Raw genomic sequence first — 19550 nt, 5'->3', positions numbered from 1 at the left:
ACAAATAATCCAACAGCATGTTTTGAACATAGCCTCACCAGTAAGGGACATATGCCTGGACACCACATCTTCTCCATCTATTAATAGACACAGGTTATTTCCATATATTGACTATTATAAACAATGCTGCAATGAAGATGGGGGTGCAGTTCATGTTTTTTTTTTTTGTGGTTTTTGGGTCACACCCGGCAGTGCTCAGGGGTTACTCCTGGCTTCATGCTCAGAAATTGCTCCTGGCAGGCACGGGGGACCATATGGGACGCCGGGATTCGAACCGATGACCTTCTGCATGAAAGGCAAACGCCTTACCTCCATGCTATCTCTCCGGCCCTGCAGTTCATATTTTATTTCCTTGAGTAAAGATCAGGAACGGAAGTGCATGTCACATGCTAATTATATTTTAAAGTTTTTGAGGAACTTGCATACTGAGTGACTGCCACAAAGTACACCACAAGTACAGAGCCATTTTCTTTTCCCTATACATTTATCAACAATGCATTTAACTGGTTTCTCTCTTTTTTTTTTAGAATTTCATTTTAAACTTATTTATACACTATTAAAATGTTTTAGTCCAAATTTCTACATATTATCCATAAATTTAATTGTCAAAGCAACTCATCTCCAAAAATATGTCCAATTAGATCATGTCTTCCAGAAAAAACTAATTATTTCTAATTATGTGAAAAATGATGCAAAGAAAGAGGACAAGGTAAAGTTACAGTGGAAGGACAATCACCCAAGAACAGAGTTCTCAGAAGAAATTCCCCTGCTGCCACCTTAATTTTGAACTTACAGTCAAAGGACATTAAGAAAAATAAAACAGAACCCATTAACTTTGTCCCTCAAGTTCCCAGATTTTAGTACATTATAACATTTCTTAGTGGTACACCAAGCAATCTAAAGCCATAAAATTTATGTAACTCCTTAAACTTGAAGGCATAGTAGTTTTTTACATTTCCATGGCACATGCATATTAGTTTAAGTTAACCTCAAAAGTTTAATGGGTTTTTTTTTTTTTTAAGGTTTAAAGTCAAAGGAGCACAGTAAAAACGGTATTAGAATGGCAATTATCGTTTGCATAGTCCCCCACCAAAATATGGGGATATGGAAAGGAAAAGCCTTGGCCTAAATACAAGGAGACCCTACCCCTGAAGTTTCCTGGCATAAGACCAACTCTAGGCTCCAGGCAAACTTTTTTGTCCAATCCAGGGTCAATTGCTGTGAGTGCCAATACAGTTTTATTTTTCACACAGTCTCTGTTGTTGGTATCATGGTTTCTGTATTGAAGATCCTAGAATCTGTATATCCTACATTGAAGTCAGGATGGTGTGGAGCATCCTCTAATTTCAACTCACAAGTGGTTCTCTTTTTAATAATAACCATTGGATGACAGGGGAAATGAATCTCACTAGAGTGATGAAAGAGGCTGACCGATTCTTTTTTATCTGTTGCACTGGAAAGTTCATTCCTCTTAAGCTCCACACTGTTCCTTCACATACCTCCTACATCTCTTCCTTTCCATATTCTCTACCTCCCTCCAGCTCAAGGTCTGCAATTGAATTCCTCCCTCTTGCATCTCTTGCAGGCCCCAAACACATCACTGCCTCTTCTGAGCTCATCTGTCATTTTTGCCTCCTGCAAAAATAACATTTCTTAACAGTACACCAAGCAATCTAAAGCCATAGAAAAATATTATGTAACTCCTTAAACTTGAAGGCATAGATAGTTTTTTTACATTCTCATCACATGCATATTAGTTTAAGTTAACCGCAAAAGTTTAAGTGTTTTTTTTTTAAGGTTTAAAGTCAAATGTAGCACAGTAAAAAATGGTGTTAGAGTGGCAATTATTGTTTGAATTGGCCCACCAAAATATGGGGGATATGGAAAGGAAAAGCCTTTAGGAAAAGATCAGGAACTTGGGGATTATCTCAGGATTACTTATCTTCCCTACTGGAGAATTACATCCTCTAAAAATAAATAAATAAATAAATAAATAAATAAATAAATAAATAAATAAATAAATGAACCTAGACAGAGAAGAATCCTGAGTATAAGATCTTAACTGAACGTGACAAAAACCTCAGTATTACTCAAAGCCTCCAAGAATCTATAAAGCCAAGTTATCAGCACCATCTACCTTCTCTTTCTGTGCTTTCTAACTTATTTACACCTATCTTCCCTTAATATCATCCAAACTTTACCTTAAAATTAAGTCTTATGTTGGTCTAGGACGATAGACTAGAGGTCTGCAGCATATGCTTTGATAAACAGCATAGTAGACGAGTGCTGCTTCCTACCCTGGCAAAAAGTCTCCTTTCTGGGGCTGGAGCAATAGCACAGCAGGTAGGGCATTTGTCTTGCATGCAGCCAACACGGGTTAGATCCCCCAGCATTCCACATGATTCCCCAAACCTGCCAAGAGTAATTTCTAATCACAGAACCAGGAGTAACTCCAGAGCACCACTAGGTGTGGCCCAAAAACAAAAATGAGAGGGGGGGGGAGAGGGGGAGAGGGAGAGAGAGAAAGAGAGCGAAAGGGAGAGAGAGAGAAAGAGAGAGGGAATGGGAGAGAGAGGGAGAGGGAGAAGGAGATAGAGAGAGAGAGAGAGAGAGAGAGAGAGAGAGAGAGAGAGAGAGAGAGAGAGAGAGAGAGAGAGAGAGAGAGAGAACTCATGATTTACTTGATCTTAGCCCACTAAGTAAAAATTTCCCAAGGCATCAGCTGGCTTCAAATCAGCTTTTCAAATCAGCCTTCCTTACATTGGTCCATAATCATGTTAGGCTTTAAAGAAGTCTAGGGCAGAATCAACCACAGATGAAGTAAAATACCAGACTATATAGAGAAACCAAATGCTAAAGATTGTGACTTTATTGTTGACTATGTCATAAGAAAGAAATTCAAGGCTAAAAGTTAATGATTTCAGGTCAATCTCAGCTTCAATTCATCATGAGGCTCCACAACCTGCCACATCATAATTGGCAACAGATAAGGAAAAAGACTTCTCAGCAGCCAATAATCACATAACCTCCCAGAGATAGCTTACAAGAAAGCCTTTCCATCAGAAGATCACAATATCAAGTTAGCTAAAGGCCAGGTTGAAAGAGTTCTGCTACCATGAATATAAGCTAATCAATCTTGTTTCCCCTCCATCTATATCAAAGTTCCAGTCAGATACCCTTGTATTGGTCATAGTCTCCAAAACAACTCTTTCACCTTACAATTTTTAGGTACTTAGGACAGTTATTTATATAAAAACAATAATATATGGCCTGTATTTTGATAATGATAATATATCATAGCTAAAGTTGGCTGAGTAAGAGGGTTTGATATTCCCCTCAATGCAAAACAAGAAATACAAAACACAAAGTTTTATTACACATAGACACAGAAATTGCAGAATTTCCACTTTTTATCTCTAAACCAGATCACTAGTGCCCCTGAGATATGACAAAAGGACACCTTGATTTTTAAGCTATCTCTCAGCACTCTGTGCAAAGTAGAAACCATTTGTTTTGGGGGGCAGTGAGTACAGTGGCTAGGGCGCTTGTCCTTACAAGCAGCCAACCTATGTCCACAGGATGGTCTTCTGAATACCACCAGGAGTGATGCATGAGTGCAGAGCCAGGAGTAAGTCCTGAGCATAATCAGGACTTAAAAAACTCAAAAACAAAACAAAAAAGCATTTTTAGGCTTTTTTAATAGGCTATGTACTAATGACATCAATATATTTATTAGATATAATACTATAGATAAGACTAAAATTTTCTTTATTTTAAATGTATTGACTCACCATGAATGACAGTTACAAACATCATTTGAGTTTCAAGTGTACAATGATTAAGCACCAATCCTTTCACCAGTGGACTAAAATTATCTTTAAGAGGTTCATTCAACTCTCTGCTTCCCTCACAGAAACACTAACCAGGCCCTTTCACAGGCATTTCTGTATAATAAGAATATACACTACTGCTTTTCCTGAGTGTTCATTCCTATATATGCAGTAATGTTTAAACTTTGTTATATAGAATACAGTCACAGCATTGTCTCCTTTACCTGATCAGTAGTTTAGGCATGCTATTAATGCCACAGCTTCTTTATTTTTATCTATTTTATACTATTCTTTAGTATGAACGGATCATATACACTTACTCTTGCATTAATAAATTGATAGTTTTGTTTAAAATTCTTCACTATTAGAGGAAAATTGCATCAAATATCCCTGATAAATATGACTAAATACAACAAAATTTAGTCCACTTCTGGTCTGGAGATATATGTACTGCTAATTTTAATAGATAATAATAATGTGCTTGATAATTTCCCCACTATTTCCTTAGGCTTTGAAACTAGTGGATGATTTTCTATTTACAAGCAGGCAATAATTTGTAAAAACATTAATCATCATTTAGTCGTGAGGTCAGAATAATAGTACAAGTGTAGGGTGCTTATCTTATATATGGCCGATCCAAGTGCTATGCTTTGCATCCCATGCTCCAGGAGTGATTCCTAAGTGCAGAGCTCAAAGTAACCTTTGAGCAATACTGAACATGGCCCAAAAACCAAAATATTAAAAAATTTCATCTTAAAACAGAATACTGCATAATAAACTTATCTCAGGAAGTATTCTTTCCTGTGAAAAAGGAATTACAAATCTAAATAAAGACCAGCTTTAATTCTCCAGTCATGATGCATTCCATTTTCTGGAATGTCTAATATCTAATCTGTATTGATATAATACAGCAAAGATTACTTGGCAACTTAATGACCATGTATGTCTCAACTCAGATTGCAAAATCATGTGCTTGCTTCAGCAGCATATATACTAAAAAGAATTGTAAAACCTAATTTATAGAGTGCCTCAGAGCTATTAATTGAAATCATGTGGCTGACAACAGCAACTTATCTCTTCTAAGATTAGCTACAGAATTTAAGAGATATACGGTTATTTTCTCTAAGGTGATATTGAAAATCTTTCTATCCAGCAGATGAATAGTTGTGCTCAACTTGTTCTGAGAGTGACATTCTTGTAAGATAGCATGATCTCCTCATAGTGTTCAAGTTGATTCCTTTTCCATTTTACTTCCTATCAAGATCCCCTTTAAAAAGGTCTAGGCACTCCTTCCAAAACCATGTGGAAATAATTCCTAAAGAAGAGTATTTTAGACAGTAATACAAAATCATATAGCTAAAAATAATATCAACCAAATGATATAGCTTCAATCACTTTCAACAGCTTTACATTATATTTATAACAAATTAGATTCTAGGGATCATAGATTTATTTTTAAAAATACAAGAAACTGGTCCCGGAGAGATAGCACAGCGGTGTTTGCCTTGCAAGCAGCCGATCCAGGACCTAAGGTGGTTGGTTCGAATCCCGGTGTCCCATATGGACCCTCGTGCCTGTCAGGAGCTATTTCTGAGCAGACAGCCAGGAGTAACCCCTGAGCACCGCTGGGTGTGGCCCAAAAACCAAAAAAAAAAAAAAAATACAAGAAACTGTTAAGTACAACATAGGGATTGCTAAGTGTACAATGTTAAGACCACAGAATATGAAGCATTATTCTAGAAAACTGTAAAACATTAGTCAATCATTTAAATACCATATAGAAACCAGAGAGATAGTACAGTGAATAAGATGTTTGCCTTGCATGCAGCCAACCCAAGTTCAATCCCCTTCATTCCATATGTTCCTGAGAATTGCTAGGAGTGATCTTTGATTTCAGAAACAGGAGTATTAAGTCCAAGAACTAATGGGTTTGGCTCAAAAACAAAAAAATCAAAATCAAAACAAAACAAAGAACCCCAAATCACACACATACCAAAAAATAAGCCTCCCCAAATAAACATTTTATAGATAAGCAGTAACTCAGAATGTTGAAATGATGATTCATTTTTCCCTCCTCTTCAGTTACTATAAAGATGCATTACTTATGACAATGCATTACTTTCAAGATTAGATTTTAATGGTACATTTAGAAACAGGAACTACCAACTTACTGAATGGATCAGCTGAGTGGGATAGTTCATACTGAACAAATACTTACAGGACTCATCTGAAGAAATATTGGGGAAAGAGTTACAGTCTGAGTCATGAGTCACTAAGACCAGTAGTTGCTGTAACTGTGTTCCATTTTCAAATTTAGCAGGACCTTGAAGCCTCTTGTTGTCATAAAAAATATACGTATAGTATCTGCATAAAAAGTAAATTAAAACAGAAATTAAAAGCACAATTAGTCAAGTTTGAATAATATACTATGTTGCCCATATTATATTAGTCCAGCTAGAGGCTTCACATGGCTACACATTAGAAAACTGGGGAAATTCTGGAATAGTCCAAAAGTTAGCCCACACTACCTACATTAGTTCAACTAGAGGCTTTCACCTATCTGCACATTATAGTCAGTCATCTGAAGAACTTCTGGAATACACTGATGTCCAGAATTCAGAGGCAGAATTTCTGAGAGTGAGATCCAACCATAGGAATTAAAATTTTCCTTGGCAATCCCAAGTAATTTTCAGAAAGTTGCCAAAAGTCAGTAATCAAATCAATAACAATAATCTCATCACTCTTGAGGGGGTACAAGTTAATTTTGTTCTGTGATAACAGGTTAAAATTAGTGGGTTGTGATAGGAAGTCTTCACTGTTAGGTGAACCATGAGACAAAAATGTTGCCTCTATGTGACAACGTGAACCAGTAGTAACCACACTGAAGATGGAACAAAAAGATTTGCTAACTTTACTGAATTCAATTTTGTTGAATCAGTCAACTACCCTGAAATATCCCTGCTTTGGACCACTTAGTTGTGTGAGATATAATAGGTTTTCTTATAGCTTAAACCAAACTGAGGTAACAGAGCCATAGCAGAATGGGTAAGATGTTTGCCTTGCATGTGCCTGAGTTCAATCTTTGTCAATACTAAGTAGTTCAATACTAAGTAGGAGCCCGAGCCTACCAGGAATAACTTCTGAGGGCAGAGCCAAGACTGTTAACCCCTGTGCACTGCCAGGTATGGCTCCCAAGCAAAAACAAAACAAAATAAAACAACAACAGCAAAAACCCCCAAAATAAAATTGAGTCTGTGTTCCTATTGCACTTCATCAAAGGTATCTAATACAGGAACCTGAAAAAGAAGATCAACATCACACAAAATTTTTCTTGGGTTTTGGAAATTTACCTTATGCAGATTCCAAAATATCACATGATATAAATAAACATATAAAGGATCTAATGGATAAAGATCATATATACTGATAGTATTTATTTTGTAGATTTTTACGTCATAAAATTGAACATAAAATGTGTTTTGTATTAAAAATAAAAGTGGACAGTTGCCTCATCAATTCCAATGAATATGGAAGAATCTTTAGATTAACCAGTGAAGAGCAGAACAGACAAACAAATGTACTGAGGGCTATTAAGTTCATTAGATGGCTAATGCCATCTTTAAAATGCTACACTGGTGATGGGAATATTGCACTGGTGAAGGTGGGTGTTCTTTATATGATTGAAACTCAACTACAATCATATTTGTAATCAAGGTGTTTAAATAAAAATATTTTTAAAAAATGCTAAAGATTGGAGCTGGAGCGAGAGCACAGTGGTAGGGCCTTTGCCTTGCATGCGGCCAACACAGGTCAAACCCTGATTCAATTCTCAGCATCCCATATTGTCCCTCATGCCTACCAGGAGCAATTTCTGAGTAAGAACCAAGAGTAACCCCTGAGTGCCACCGAGTCTGACCCCCCCCCCAATAAACACCCAAAAAAAGATCTCAAAAATTTTTTTTAAATGCTAAAGATTAGGTAGGGCCTGAGAGAAAGTATTGTGGATAAGGTGCATATATGTGGTCACCAGCATCACATACAGTTCCTATAGCCCAGCAAGGAGGGATTTCTAAGATCAGAGCCAGGAGTAAGACCTGGCCCCAAAACCTTTCTCATTCCACATACTCAACATAGGGGCTATGAATCTAAGAGCCATAGAGACTTTCCTTGCAGGTGTGAGGTCTTGACTCTGATCCCCCTACCCCACATTTTAATATTGCAAACTTAAATAATCTTTATTTTATCACAATTAAATAAATGGAAAACTACCTACATTAGGTGTTCACTTGTGACAAATAAGGCAATTTTTGCCTCTGGAGGGTCAACCATTAATAACAACAAAATCCTGAGTGAGTGTTGTGGATTAATTTAGTATTTCAAGACTAAAGACACAGCATTTCATTTATTTATAAAAAAAAAAAAAGCAAATGGCAAGTGACTGCCTAGAAGTTGAGAAAGCTTCTCTGAACAAAACAGACCAAGCTATCCCGTAAAAACAAACAAACAAACAAACAAAACAAAAACAAAAGCATAATTTCACAACAGGCTTGGGATAGAAGCTGGGTTCTTCATAGATGGATCACTGGAATCTGAGCAATTGGGCTTTGGTGTGCTCCAGGTCACGTAGAGCATTTAGGATACTCCCATCAGATTCTAATCCTGCTAACATTGTCTTGCTTTGGGGCAGAGGTGGGAAAGGGCGTTTGGGTCACACTCAACTGTGCTCAGGGCTTCTGGCTCTGAGCTCAGGAATCATTCCTGGTGGTGCTCTGGGGACCATACTTGGGGCCAGTGATCAAGCCCCATTTGTCCACATGCAAGGCAAGTAAGTGCCTTAACCTTGTCAGTCCCTCATTTTGCTTTTAATCAGACACAGCTGCTGCTTCTCCTGAGACCTGGAAATGCTCACTAGAATGCCTTCAAATTAGCCATGGGGACTAAGTTTTATCACTTGCTTTTTTTTTTTTAAAACATATATAAAGCCATAATCAGCAGCTGCTTTTGACACAGAGCCAAACTCAGGCAAACTCTTAAATCATCATCTGCACTTTTTATTTCCCCTTTGTTTTTGTCATGCCTGACAATGTTCAAAGATTGCATCTGGCTCTGCATACAAGAATTACTCCTGGAAGTGGTTGGGGAACAAGATCAACCACATGCAAGGCAAAAGCCAAACCCTCACTAGAACTATAATACTATAATTCCAGCCCCAACACTTGTTTTCTGAAACATTTCACGTGTTGCCTGGGGCCAGGAGTTGGGGCATTTGTCTCTTCCATTTGGATTCTTGGCTCTGCAATTGGGTCCCAGGCTGTCAGGATAACCAGACCAGAAAACCAAGAGTAAGCCATAAGCACAGCTTGTTGCACCCCTTTACCCCCTCAAAAAAAAGGGAAACCTGCTTTCTGTAAATCAAGTGTTGGTTTTCTTTTTATTTTCCATATATTTCATTTTTATTGAATTTGTTAATGTTACAGAATTCTTGCACTGCCAAACCATGCCTGAGAATTCAAAGTAAGAAAGTGTTGGCTTTCTAACCTTGTTATGTATGTTATCTAGCTCCCCTGTCATTCATTAACAATATCCCCCAATCTGTGTTCTGAGCAGAGAACAGAATTTGGCCCAAAGCACTCTCTGCCTTGGGTAGGGTAGAGTTGCACTGAGCTGATCCTTCACACCATTCACTCCAGCAAAGGGGAAGTAGACAAAGCAGGACCTGCAAAGTGGGGCTCAAGAACCAAATAGGGGGGCCGGAGGGATAGCACAGGGTGTTTGCCTTGCATTCTGCCGACCCAGGAGGGACCCAGGTTCGATCCTGACATCCCATAAGGTCTCTCAAGCCTGCCAGGAGAGAGTTCTGAGTGCAGAGCCAGGAGTAATCCCTGAGCGAAGCAGGGTGTGACCCCAAAACAAAACAAAAACAAAAGAACCAAATAGGGAGCTGGAAGACAAGCATAGGAGTGGCTTCAGGGACCAGAAAGAAAAGGACAAAGGACTTTTGCAAGGGCTTTGTCAAACAGCTGAGAGCCAAAAGGCAGCTTGTGATGAACTTGAGATTTGGGGAGAGTATCCTAACAGCATCCCGGCCTAAGAGTTCCTCTGCTCCTCACTAGTGGCCTCTCCCTCTTTCTCACTCCATCACTCTCAGAAGGAGCAAGGTCAGCTGGGCACAACCTCCTCACTTCCCTCAGTGTCCCTCAGTAGCTGCCCGGGCACAGGCCAGGAGGCTGGTGGATTGGCAAGATGTGGAGGAGAACTGAGATGCATCCCCACCTGGGTTCCAAGAGCCGCTGGAATTTTCCATACCAGGTACTACTCGGGTACCCTGGCGCTTTAGAGACACTTTCCAGGGGCTAAAGTAAGGGGTCAGACTTCCAAGGGGGAGTGACTATGTGACTGCAGGTGACAGCAAGTGCCCAGGAGAGGAGGTCACTAAGATCCCCAGCCTGCAGAATCCCTGGCACGTCTCATCCCCAACTCGGGGTCCCCTCTAAAGGACTCCCTTACTCCCGCCCCGTGGGATGCACTCACCGCCGAAATGCGTCTTGCAGGGGGTTGCAGGGCCTGCTGACCTTGGAAGAGGGGTCGTGGTCGATGCTGAATTGCTGGGGGGCCAGGAGCAGACGGCGCGGGGACATCTCCACCGAGAGCGGCAGGGGCCACAGTCCCAGGTTCGGCGCGGGGCGGGCCCGGGTTATCAGCGCCGCCAGCAGCGCCAGCAGGCACCAGGTCTGCTCCAGCCGGCGCAGCTCCATGTTCGGCCCCCAGCTCCCCTACCAGGATCTAGGACTAGAGGCTAAGGGGGCCCCGGGTCACAGGACTTCCCGCCGGGCCCGGGAGGAGGAAAAAAGGAAGCTGCCAAAATCATCCAATGAGAGAAAGGCGCAGCTCAGCCCGCCTACTGCCCTTTTGGGACTCCCCTTGGCTCAGGCCACACCCCCCCGCAGAATGGATTTCAGTAAACTGAGCGGGGTTCAGTAGGCTGAGCGCTCCCCCTTCTGGAGCAGAAACCAATACCAGCTCTCTCTGTAGCACACTGGGTCTTAAAGGAGCTGATCAGCAGGTTGGGAGATTCCCACCAGCAGCTTCATTTTCAGAGTGTCCACCCAGCTCACCCTTGGTTTCTGTTGCAATGAAAAAGCAGAATAAAAGTCTGGAGTCAGCCCATTTCTCCCAAACCTAATATATGCTGGTTTTGTTTCCTCCCTGAAAATAATACTAAAGTCTGCATCTGAAATGAATTAAAAGTTAAAAACTGGAGCTGGAGGGATAGCGTAGCAGATAGGGCCTTGCTCTCGCGGCTAACCCAGGTTTGATCCCCAGCATCCCATAGGGTCCGTCACCCCACCCCCCCAGCCTGCCAGGAGAGATTTCTGAGCACAGAGTCAGGGGGGGAGGCACAGAGTCGGGGGGGGAGAGGAGCTTAGGGCGAGTTGTAGTACAGCTGGCAAGGCACTTGTCTCGCATGCATCCCACCAAAATTTGATCCCCTGTATCCCATATGATCCCCCAGAAGCCCATCAGGAGTGATCCCTGAGTGAAGAACTATAAGTTAAACCTTAAGCAGCAACTAGTGTGGCTAAACAAAACAAAAACCAAACAACAACAACAACAAAAAACGTAAAGAGAGGTTTCATCAATAAGATTTTATTCAAAAGCAGTTTGCAGGACTTCAAAATAAAGTTGATAACAGTTGATTGTAGTAGATACTGTTCTGAGTACTTTTTCCCTCCTATTTTTCTTTCTGTTTCATTTCATTTTTACATGTTGAATTCACGATCACAATATCCGACAGAAACAGGCTGTGCAGCTAGTCCACGTCTAATGGAATATAAGAAACCAATATAAGTAAAACCAATGTTTTGAATTACTATAACCATTTTCCATCTTAAATTATCTCACTAAACTATAGCATTAATTACTTTCAAATATTTAGGGAGTTATTCTAAATATCTTTTGTATAAAAATGTACTACAGGGCCAGTGTGGTAGCACAGAGGGTAAGGTACTTGCAGCCTACTTGGGTTCAACACCTACCACCATATGTATTGCCCCGAAGCCTGTCAGGAGTAATCCCTCAGCACAGAGCCAGAAGTAAGCCCTGAGCAAAACCAGATGAGGTCCCCAAATAAAAAAATAAAGTTAAATAAAATGTATCATATACATAAATTAATTTTGGTATCATTCCAATACATCAGAGATATTTCTTACCTATGTTTTCTTTTTTTAATAATACCTATAATGTTTTCTAATATCAAATATTTACATCAGTATTTCTTAGGTGACATAATTTCTATAAGAAGCAAAATCCCAAACATCCAAAAGCCCAATTCTTTTTTTTTTTTTTTTTTTTTTTTTTTTTGGTTTTTGGGTCACACCCGGCAGTGCTCAGGGGTTACTCCTGGCTGTCTGCTCAGAAATAGCTTCTGGCAGGCACGGGGGATCATATGGGACACTGGGATTTGAACCAACCACCTTTGGTCTTGGATCGGCTGCTTGCAAGGCAAACGCCACTGTGCTATCTCTCCGGGCCCCAAAAGCCCAATTCTTAAGAAGGCTATTAAATAAAAAAATTCCTGAGTCCATAAAAATCTTAACTTGAGGTGTTCATGTTTCCTACCTGACCATTCTGCAACGGTGAATTTTCAGTCTGTCATAGGCATGAGATAGATCACGGACCTCTTGATGACTCCACAGTCTTTCACCAACTGCACTTGCCCTAGGCCTGGAATTAAAGCCACATATTGCCCCAACACAAAAAATTTTAAGTTTATATTTTGTTTAAAAAAGATTTAAGTCATATAATTGGGAAAATTCCTAGTGCTTTCTGACGGAAAAACAGGCATCTAAGTTCAAATGTTCTTATATACATACCATAACCTTGGCATGAGGTTAGTTTCATCTACATATTCTCCCCATAGACAGGCTTCTCCTCCAATGACAAGTTGCTTCTGTTTCTGAGAACCTACATAAAAAAAATCATTGAATTGATGTTAGTTAAGTATTTGCAGCTCAAGATTTATATACAGAGGCAATAGTGATTGCTTCTATCTTTATCTCAGAGTAATATTTTTCTCCTGGTGTCAGCATGACACATGATATTCATGGAAGTAGCAAAATAAAAAAGGTGGTGTAATTTATTCTAACCCTGAGACTGTGGTTCACACAGTGCTGATTAGCAAATTTTGACTGAGGGGGTTGTCTAGTAAAGATACCCTTTTACTTTTGCTTTATGAAAACTTATGTGGAAATCAACTTTTTCCTCTTCAATGCCTTGCATGTGATATATCCAGTGTATATTCCCAGTGTATTCAGGGAATGCAAAATAGAGTACTAGTGGCATCCCTCCTTCCTCCATTTATCTCTTGGTATCAGAAATTACACTAAGAACTTAATTTTTAATTTTACAGTCATTATAACATTTTGATTGTTAGAGAAACAAGCATGTCAGTTCATGACATACGCAAAGTTTAGACACTTTTTAGCATCTATTTTTTTTTCTAATTTATGTTTTCGCTTTTAGGCCTCATTTGCCTATGCTCAGGGATTACTCCTGGCTCTGCACTCAGGAATCACTCCTAGCAGTTCTTTGGGAAACCATAAGGGCTGCTACAGTTTGAACCAGGGTCAGCTGAGTGCAAGGCAAGAGTCCTACCCATACACTGGCTTGTTACTATCTACATTTTTTCCAAAAGAAATTTGGTATAAAATTGTACCAAGTAAATATTTTCTGAATAAAGGGAATCTGAAACCCTAAATCTTCACCATCAAAATATATCCTACTGTCATCCTTCTCTACCTCAGTGCTTTACTTTTCAGATCCTTAAGAGTACAGAGTCTATAATCCTTTGAATAGGGCTAAAACCTTTTATTGAAGAAGCAATTTATAAGAATACAAGTTTAGTTTTTGTTGTTGTTGTTTGTTTTGGGGGGGGGTTGGGATACACCCGGCAGCACTCAGCAGTTACTCCTGGCTTTGCGCTCAGAAATCGCTCCTGGCAGGCATGGGGGACCATATGGAATGCTGTGGATTGAATCCAGGTCCATCCCAGTCATCTGCATGCAATGCAAACTCCATATCGCTGTGCTATCACTCCAGCCCCAGGACACAAGTTTAATGAACTCAAATATCCTTAAATAGCAGGGATAAAGAAGTTGTGTAATACATCTACAATATAAGACATGGTGACTCTAAATCTGAAATGTCATTTGTAACAAGTGATATGCTCAGTAAAATATGTCAAAGACAAAATAATAGTTTCACTCATGTGTGGTTGATTAACAAATGAACAAGCCAAAGAAAAAATGACAACTATCAAAAGGGAGTGGGTTGAATCAATCAGGTTTAAATGGCCCATTGCACAGTGATTAAAAATTAAACTAAAGAGGATAGTAGGCTATGCAGGACTGGGTTAAAAGGAAGTGCCATGATCTTTATACTTTCCAGAAGCTCAGCAGCCCAGAAATACAATCTTCGAGGCAAATTCTTTTGGAGATTTGTTCCTAGCAAAAGAGAACTGTGCTAAAAAAAAAAAAATTACAGCAATAAAACCAGCCAAAATTCTATTAGAAACTGTATTCAAGTTCAGTTTATCATTAAGAGCAAAAAAATAGCAAAGCTTTGTACCTAATGATGATTGCTTACGTTTTATTGAGGAAAACTATAAAGTTCAGGTTACTAGGTTTGATTGCAAAGGACATGCTGTTGGTGACTTTCCCAGAATCTGCTTTAAAGCTGTCAAATTAGGGGCTGGAGTGATAGCACAGTGGGTAGGGCATTTGCCTTTCATGTGGCTGACCTGAGATTGATCTCCAGCATCCAATATGGTCCGCCAAGCCTGCCAGAAGTAAATTCTGAGCTCAGAGCTAGGAGTAACATGAGTGCTGCTGTGTGTGGCCCAAAAACAAAAATAAAATAAAATAAAGCTGGAGCTGGCGAGATAGCTGGCGAGGTAAGGCATTTGCCTTGCATGCAGAAGGACGGTGGTTCAAATCCCAACATCCCATATGGTCCCCGAGCCTGCCAGGAGCGATTTCTGAGTGTAGAGCCAGGAGTAACCCCTGAGCGCTGCTGGGTGTGACCCCCCCAAAAAAAATAAGTAAAATAAAATAAAGCTGTCAAAGTAGCCATCTTATTTGGCATTACACAAAAGAAAAAAGACCAAGACCATAACTTTTGATGGCAAAAGCATAGCAGTAACAACTTTTCACATTACACACTTCAAAATTATCTAAGGACAATTAAAACAAAAAAGAAAAGTAGTCAAACTTGATGGGATGCAGAAAAAAATGATAATTAAAAGGAAAATGTATAGCAACACAGGCCCAAATAAATAAATTAGAAAATTCTCAAATTAATCATTAAGCCTCACATACTAAAGCAACTATAAAAAGAGGAGTAAACAGAACCAGCATATTGTCTCTTCAAATCTTTACTAAAGCTTTCTATGCAACTTCTGGGCTTGAGATTGGGGAGTGATAGCAAAACCTAAGCTTCTGATAACTACTAATACTTATCAGTAATGCTTCAGGGGCATCTTTGTCTTGTGATAGCTCGATTTGCCTGTTAGTTCTATGATTTCTCTATAATTGTGGCCTAGAAAATTATTTTATTTATGTAAATATTTAAGTAAATATTATATGATGGTGGGAGGAAGAAAGCAAACAAACTCAAGTCAAGACTGTTGTTTTGCTTACCAAAAAAATCAAGAGGTTCTACTAAATAATAACTTTTCCAGTCTTCTCCATAACTGATCCAATCTAAATACCAAGGAGCAGAAAGAATAACATGGAAGCCAGCTGCTGTGACTTTTGCTTCTTCAATGGCATATTCTTCCAATTTCCATATTTGAATTGCTGTGCCTGACAGAAGCTATGAAGTTATAAATTGGAATGTATATTAGATCTAGCAAGTATTATATAGAAAAGTAAATCTCAAGGTATTAAGGCTGGAAAAACACAATAAATCTATTACTTTATAAAAGTTTTCTTCTTTGGTCAGGAGTGATAGCACAGTGGGTAGGCCTTGTACAAGCCCAACCCAGGTTTGAGCTCCAACTTCCCATATGGTTCCCTGATCACCGCCAGTAGTAAATTGGGGAGGGGGGTATTTTTGGATTTTGGGGCCACAAACAGCGGTGCTCAAGGGGTAATTTCTGGTTCTACACTCATAAATTACTTCTGGCAGCCTCAGGGACCAGTATGGAATGCCATGGATCGAACTTAGGTCAGCTGAATGCAAGACAAACTCTCTACCCACTGTACTTAATTGCTCAGGCCCCCAGATATGGTTCTTGGGCACAGAGCCAAGAGTAAACCGTGAGCACTGCTGGGTGTAGTCCATCCAAAAATAAACAAACAAAAAATGTTTTCTTCTTTGAAAAATGTCTGCCCAGAGGCAGGCAGGGGGAGGGTGGGAGAGAAACTGGAACTGTAGTGATGGGAAATGTGCACTGATGAAGGGTATTGTTGTACATGGTATGACTAAAACCTTATTATGAACAACTTTGTATCTGTAGAACAACAACAACAACAACAAAACTGTATTATGAGCAACCTTTAACGACAATGTTTAAATAAAGTAATAAAAAATGTTTTCTTTTTTGCCTTTTCCCTCAAAGTTCTTTCCAAAGAAAATTTATTATAGGGACTTCAAATTTAATGATTCGTCAAATGTAAAGTTAAATTTTTAACTTTTGCCAACATATGATACATAGATGTGATGAACTAAAAGCATAAAATCCATTTATACCAGACCAAAGTTTCGATCAATTTGAAAGTTTATAAATGTCATGTACCTTTCAGAAAGACTAATTGTAGTAGCTAGATCTTCAGGTTCTCAGTTGTCACAAAATCAAATAAAAATTTTTGGCTATGGCAAAGGAAAATGTCAAGTAAAATTAAGTTATGTACAATAAAACTACATTAACAGAAGTACATTTGTAGAGACTATCGTACACTTTGGTGGTGGTGGGACTCAATACTTTTGTATAGCAATACCATATACATTTATATAATTTTAACCATGTTTTCTAAATATAAGAAAGTAAATCTTAACAATTTAGTTCATTAAAATTTCTTGTTTGTATGTTAAAGCTGTGACTTGCACTCTAAATAATAATAAATCTGGTTTCCAAGTAAAGCCTGATTGTCAAATCTTTTCTTTCTTTCTTTCTTTCTTTCTTTTTCTTTCTTTCTTTCTTTCTTTCTTTCTTCTTTCTTTCTTTCTTCTTCTTTCTTTCTTCTTTCTTTCTTTCTTTTTTTCTTTCTTTCTTTCCTTCTTCCTCCTTCCTTCTTTCATTTCTTTCTTTTTTCTTCTTTCTTTATTTTCTTTCTTTCTTCTTTTTCTATCTTTTTTTCTGCCTTCCTTTTTCTTTCTTTCTTTCTTCCTTTCTTTCTTTCTCTTTCTTTCATTTTTCTTTCTTTCTTTCTCTTTCTTTCTCTTTTCTTTCTTTCTTTTCTTTCTTTCTTCTTTCTTCTTTCTTTCTTTCTTTCTTTCTTTCTTTCTTTCTTTTTCTTTCTTTCTTTCTTTCTTTCTTTCTTTCTTTCTTTCTTTCTTTCTCTTTCTCTCTCTTTCCTTCCTCTTCCTTCCTTCTTCTTCTTCCTTCTTTCCTTCCTTCCTTCTTCTTTCTTTCTTTCTTTCTTTCTTTCTTTCTTTTCTTTCTTTCTTTCTTTCTTTCTTTCTTTCTTTTTTCTTTCTTTCTTTCTTTCTCTCTCTCTCTTCTTCTCTTTCTTTCTTTCTTTCTTTTTTCTTTTTCTTTCTTTCTTTCTTCTCTCTCTTTCTCTCCTTCATTCCTTCTTCCTTCCTTCCTTCCTTCCTCCTTCCTTCCTTCCTTCCTTCCTTCCTTCCTTCCTTCCTTCTTCCTTCCTTCCTTCCTTCTTCCTTCCTTCCTTCCTTCCTTCCTTCCTTCTTCCTTCCTTCCTTTCTTTCTTTCTCACTCCTGGCAGCGTTCAGGGTTACTCCTGGCTCTGTACTCAGAAATTGCTCCTGGCTCAGGGAACCATATGGGATGCTGGGGATCGAACCCATGTCCATCTTGGGTCAGCTGCATACAAGGCAAATGCCCTACCACTGTGCTACCACTCCAACCTCATGCCAAATTTCTTTATCTGCATCATTTATGATATTCTTTATTGTCCTATCAGTCATCCTTGGTGCTAGTTCATTTAAAAAAAAAACCTTTATAACATTGAACAATAGCAACAAGAACTTAATCTTTTTTTTTTTTTTTTTTTTTTGGATTTTGAGCCACACCCGGTGATGCTCAGAGGTTACTCCTGGCTATGCACTCAGAAATCACTCCTGGTTTGGGGGACCATATGGGATGCCAGGGGATCAAACCGCAGTCAAACTAGTCAAACTAGCATGTGGAAGGCAGACACCCTACCACCTGCGCCCCTGCTCCGGCCCCAAGAACTTAATCGTTTTTTTTAAATATGGAACACTTCATGAATTTGCATGTCATCCTTGCGCCAGGGCCATGCTAATCTTCTCTGTATCGTTCTAATTTTAGTATATGTGCTGCCGAAGCGAGCACAAGAACTTAATTTTTATCTGATTATTCAGATGTTCTGAGAAAGGATCTTACTTAAAATTAAAAATAAGTCAGGGGTCAGAACCGTAGCACAGCAGTAGGGTGTTTGCCGTATGTGGCCAACACAGAACAGACCCCGGTTCGAAACCTGGCATCCCCCAAGTCTGACTGGAGTGACTTCTGAGCACAGAGCCAGGAGTAACTCCTGAATGCTGCAGGTGTGACCCTCCCACAAAACAAAGCAAAAAAAAAAAAATTCAATGTGTCATTGAAAATGACACAAAAGAAGTAAGTGACAGAAAGCAAACAAATTTCTGGTCTAAGTTTACAGTTTTTTTCTAACAAAAGTTTAAAAGGAAAGGAAAGATAATTTCTCCATAATGTTGATGAAAGTTTCATGAAGATTCCAGTCATGCAAAATGATATAACATCATCATATTTTTGGGGTTATATGAATCTGGTATACTCCTCACCTTCACTGGCTCATCAAAAATGTCTTGCCATATAATGGCTCTTTTCTTTAGCTTTGCAACGATATTCAGAAGTCTGTCATTGAAAAAATATAAGTTATTTCAGATCACAATCTTAACAATTTGTTTTTAGTATGCATGGTTTCTACTAGGGATTATAACCACAACAGGTGCTTTTTCTGAAACAGATAAAACTGGCTAGGGACCCATAACTCCTTTAACTCTCAGAATTTGACTCAGTAAGATAGTTTAAAACGGTCATTTGTTGTGTAAATGAGCTATCATACCCTATTCAGATGGAAATTCATAGATGTGTGTACAAAGCAGTTTCTAATTCCATGACAATCTTAATAGAAACTAAATTTAGGTTCTGATGTCATCTAAAAGATAAATTACATTTGCAACTGTTAGTCCAAAGTATTTCTTAATGCCTTAATATGCTATATAAGAGCTTAATGCTATATGAGAGCTGAGTTGTGATATGGTGAATGAGACATTTACAATGCTGGAATGTCTGGTGTTGAATCTATGGTTTGAAGAAAGCACCTCAAGGATACAGGTGTTTTGTAAAATTAAAGAAATGTAATATGTCATGATTTATTATATTTTAGCTTGCTAAATGAAGGGGTTTACTTGGTTTTTGGGTCACACCTGGCGGCAGTGCTCAGGGTTTATTCCTGGCTCTGTGCTCAGAAGCAGCTCCTGGCAGGCTCAAGT

General features: G+C 38.8%; 1 protein-coding gene and 1 non-coding gene across 2 annotated transcripts in view; both read right to left on the bottom strand.

The window, feature by feature from the left end:
- Positions 1 to 10764, bottom strand: part of LOC126001554 (beta-hexosaminidase subunit beta-like) — a 31813-nt gene extending 21049 nt beyond the window's left edge. The window contains 2 exon segments of the mRNA XM_049768838.1: positions 6049 to 6194; positions 10362 to 10764. Of these exon segments, the coding sequence (XP_049624795.1) occupies positions 6049 to 6194; positions 10362 to 10585 (370 nt within the window). The 5' untranslated portion in view covers positions 10586 to 10764.
- A 7495-nt stretch (positions 10765 to 18259) lies between these two features.
- LOC126003224 (U6 spliceosomal RNA) lies at positions 18260 to 18366 on the bottom strand. Its single transcript, XR_007493757.1, has one exon. It is a non-coding gene; the product is annotated as a U6 spliceosomal RNA (small nuclear RNA).
- Between the last annotated feature and the right edge of the window lie 1184 nt (positions 18367 to 19550).

Source organism: Suncus etruscus, chromosome 2 (genome assembly GCF_024139225.1).
Source record: "Suncus etruscus isolate mSunEtr1 chromosome 2, mSunEtr1.pri.cur, whole genome shotgun sequence".
Lineage (NCBI taxonomy): Eukaryota > Metazoa > Chordata > Mammalia > Eulipotyphla > Soricidae > Suncus > Suncus etruscus.
The sequence above is the reverse complement of the archived record's forward strand: the minus strand, read 5'-3'. Positions and strand labels throughout refer to the sequence as shown.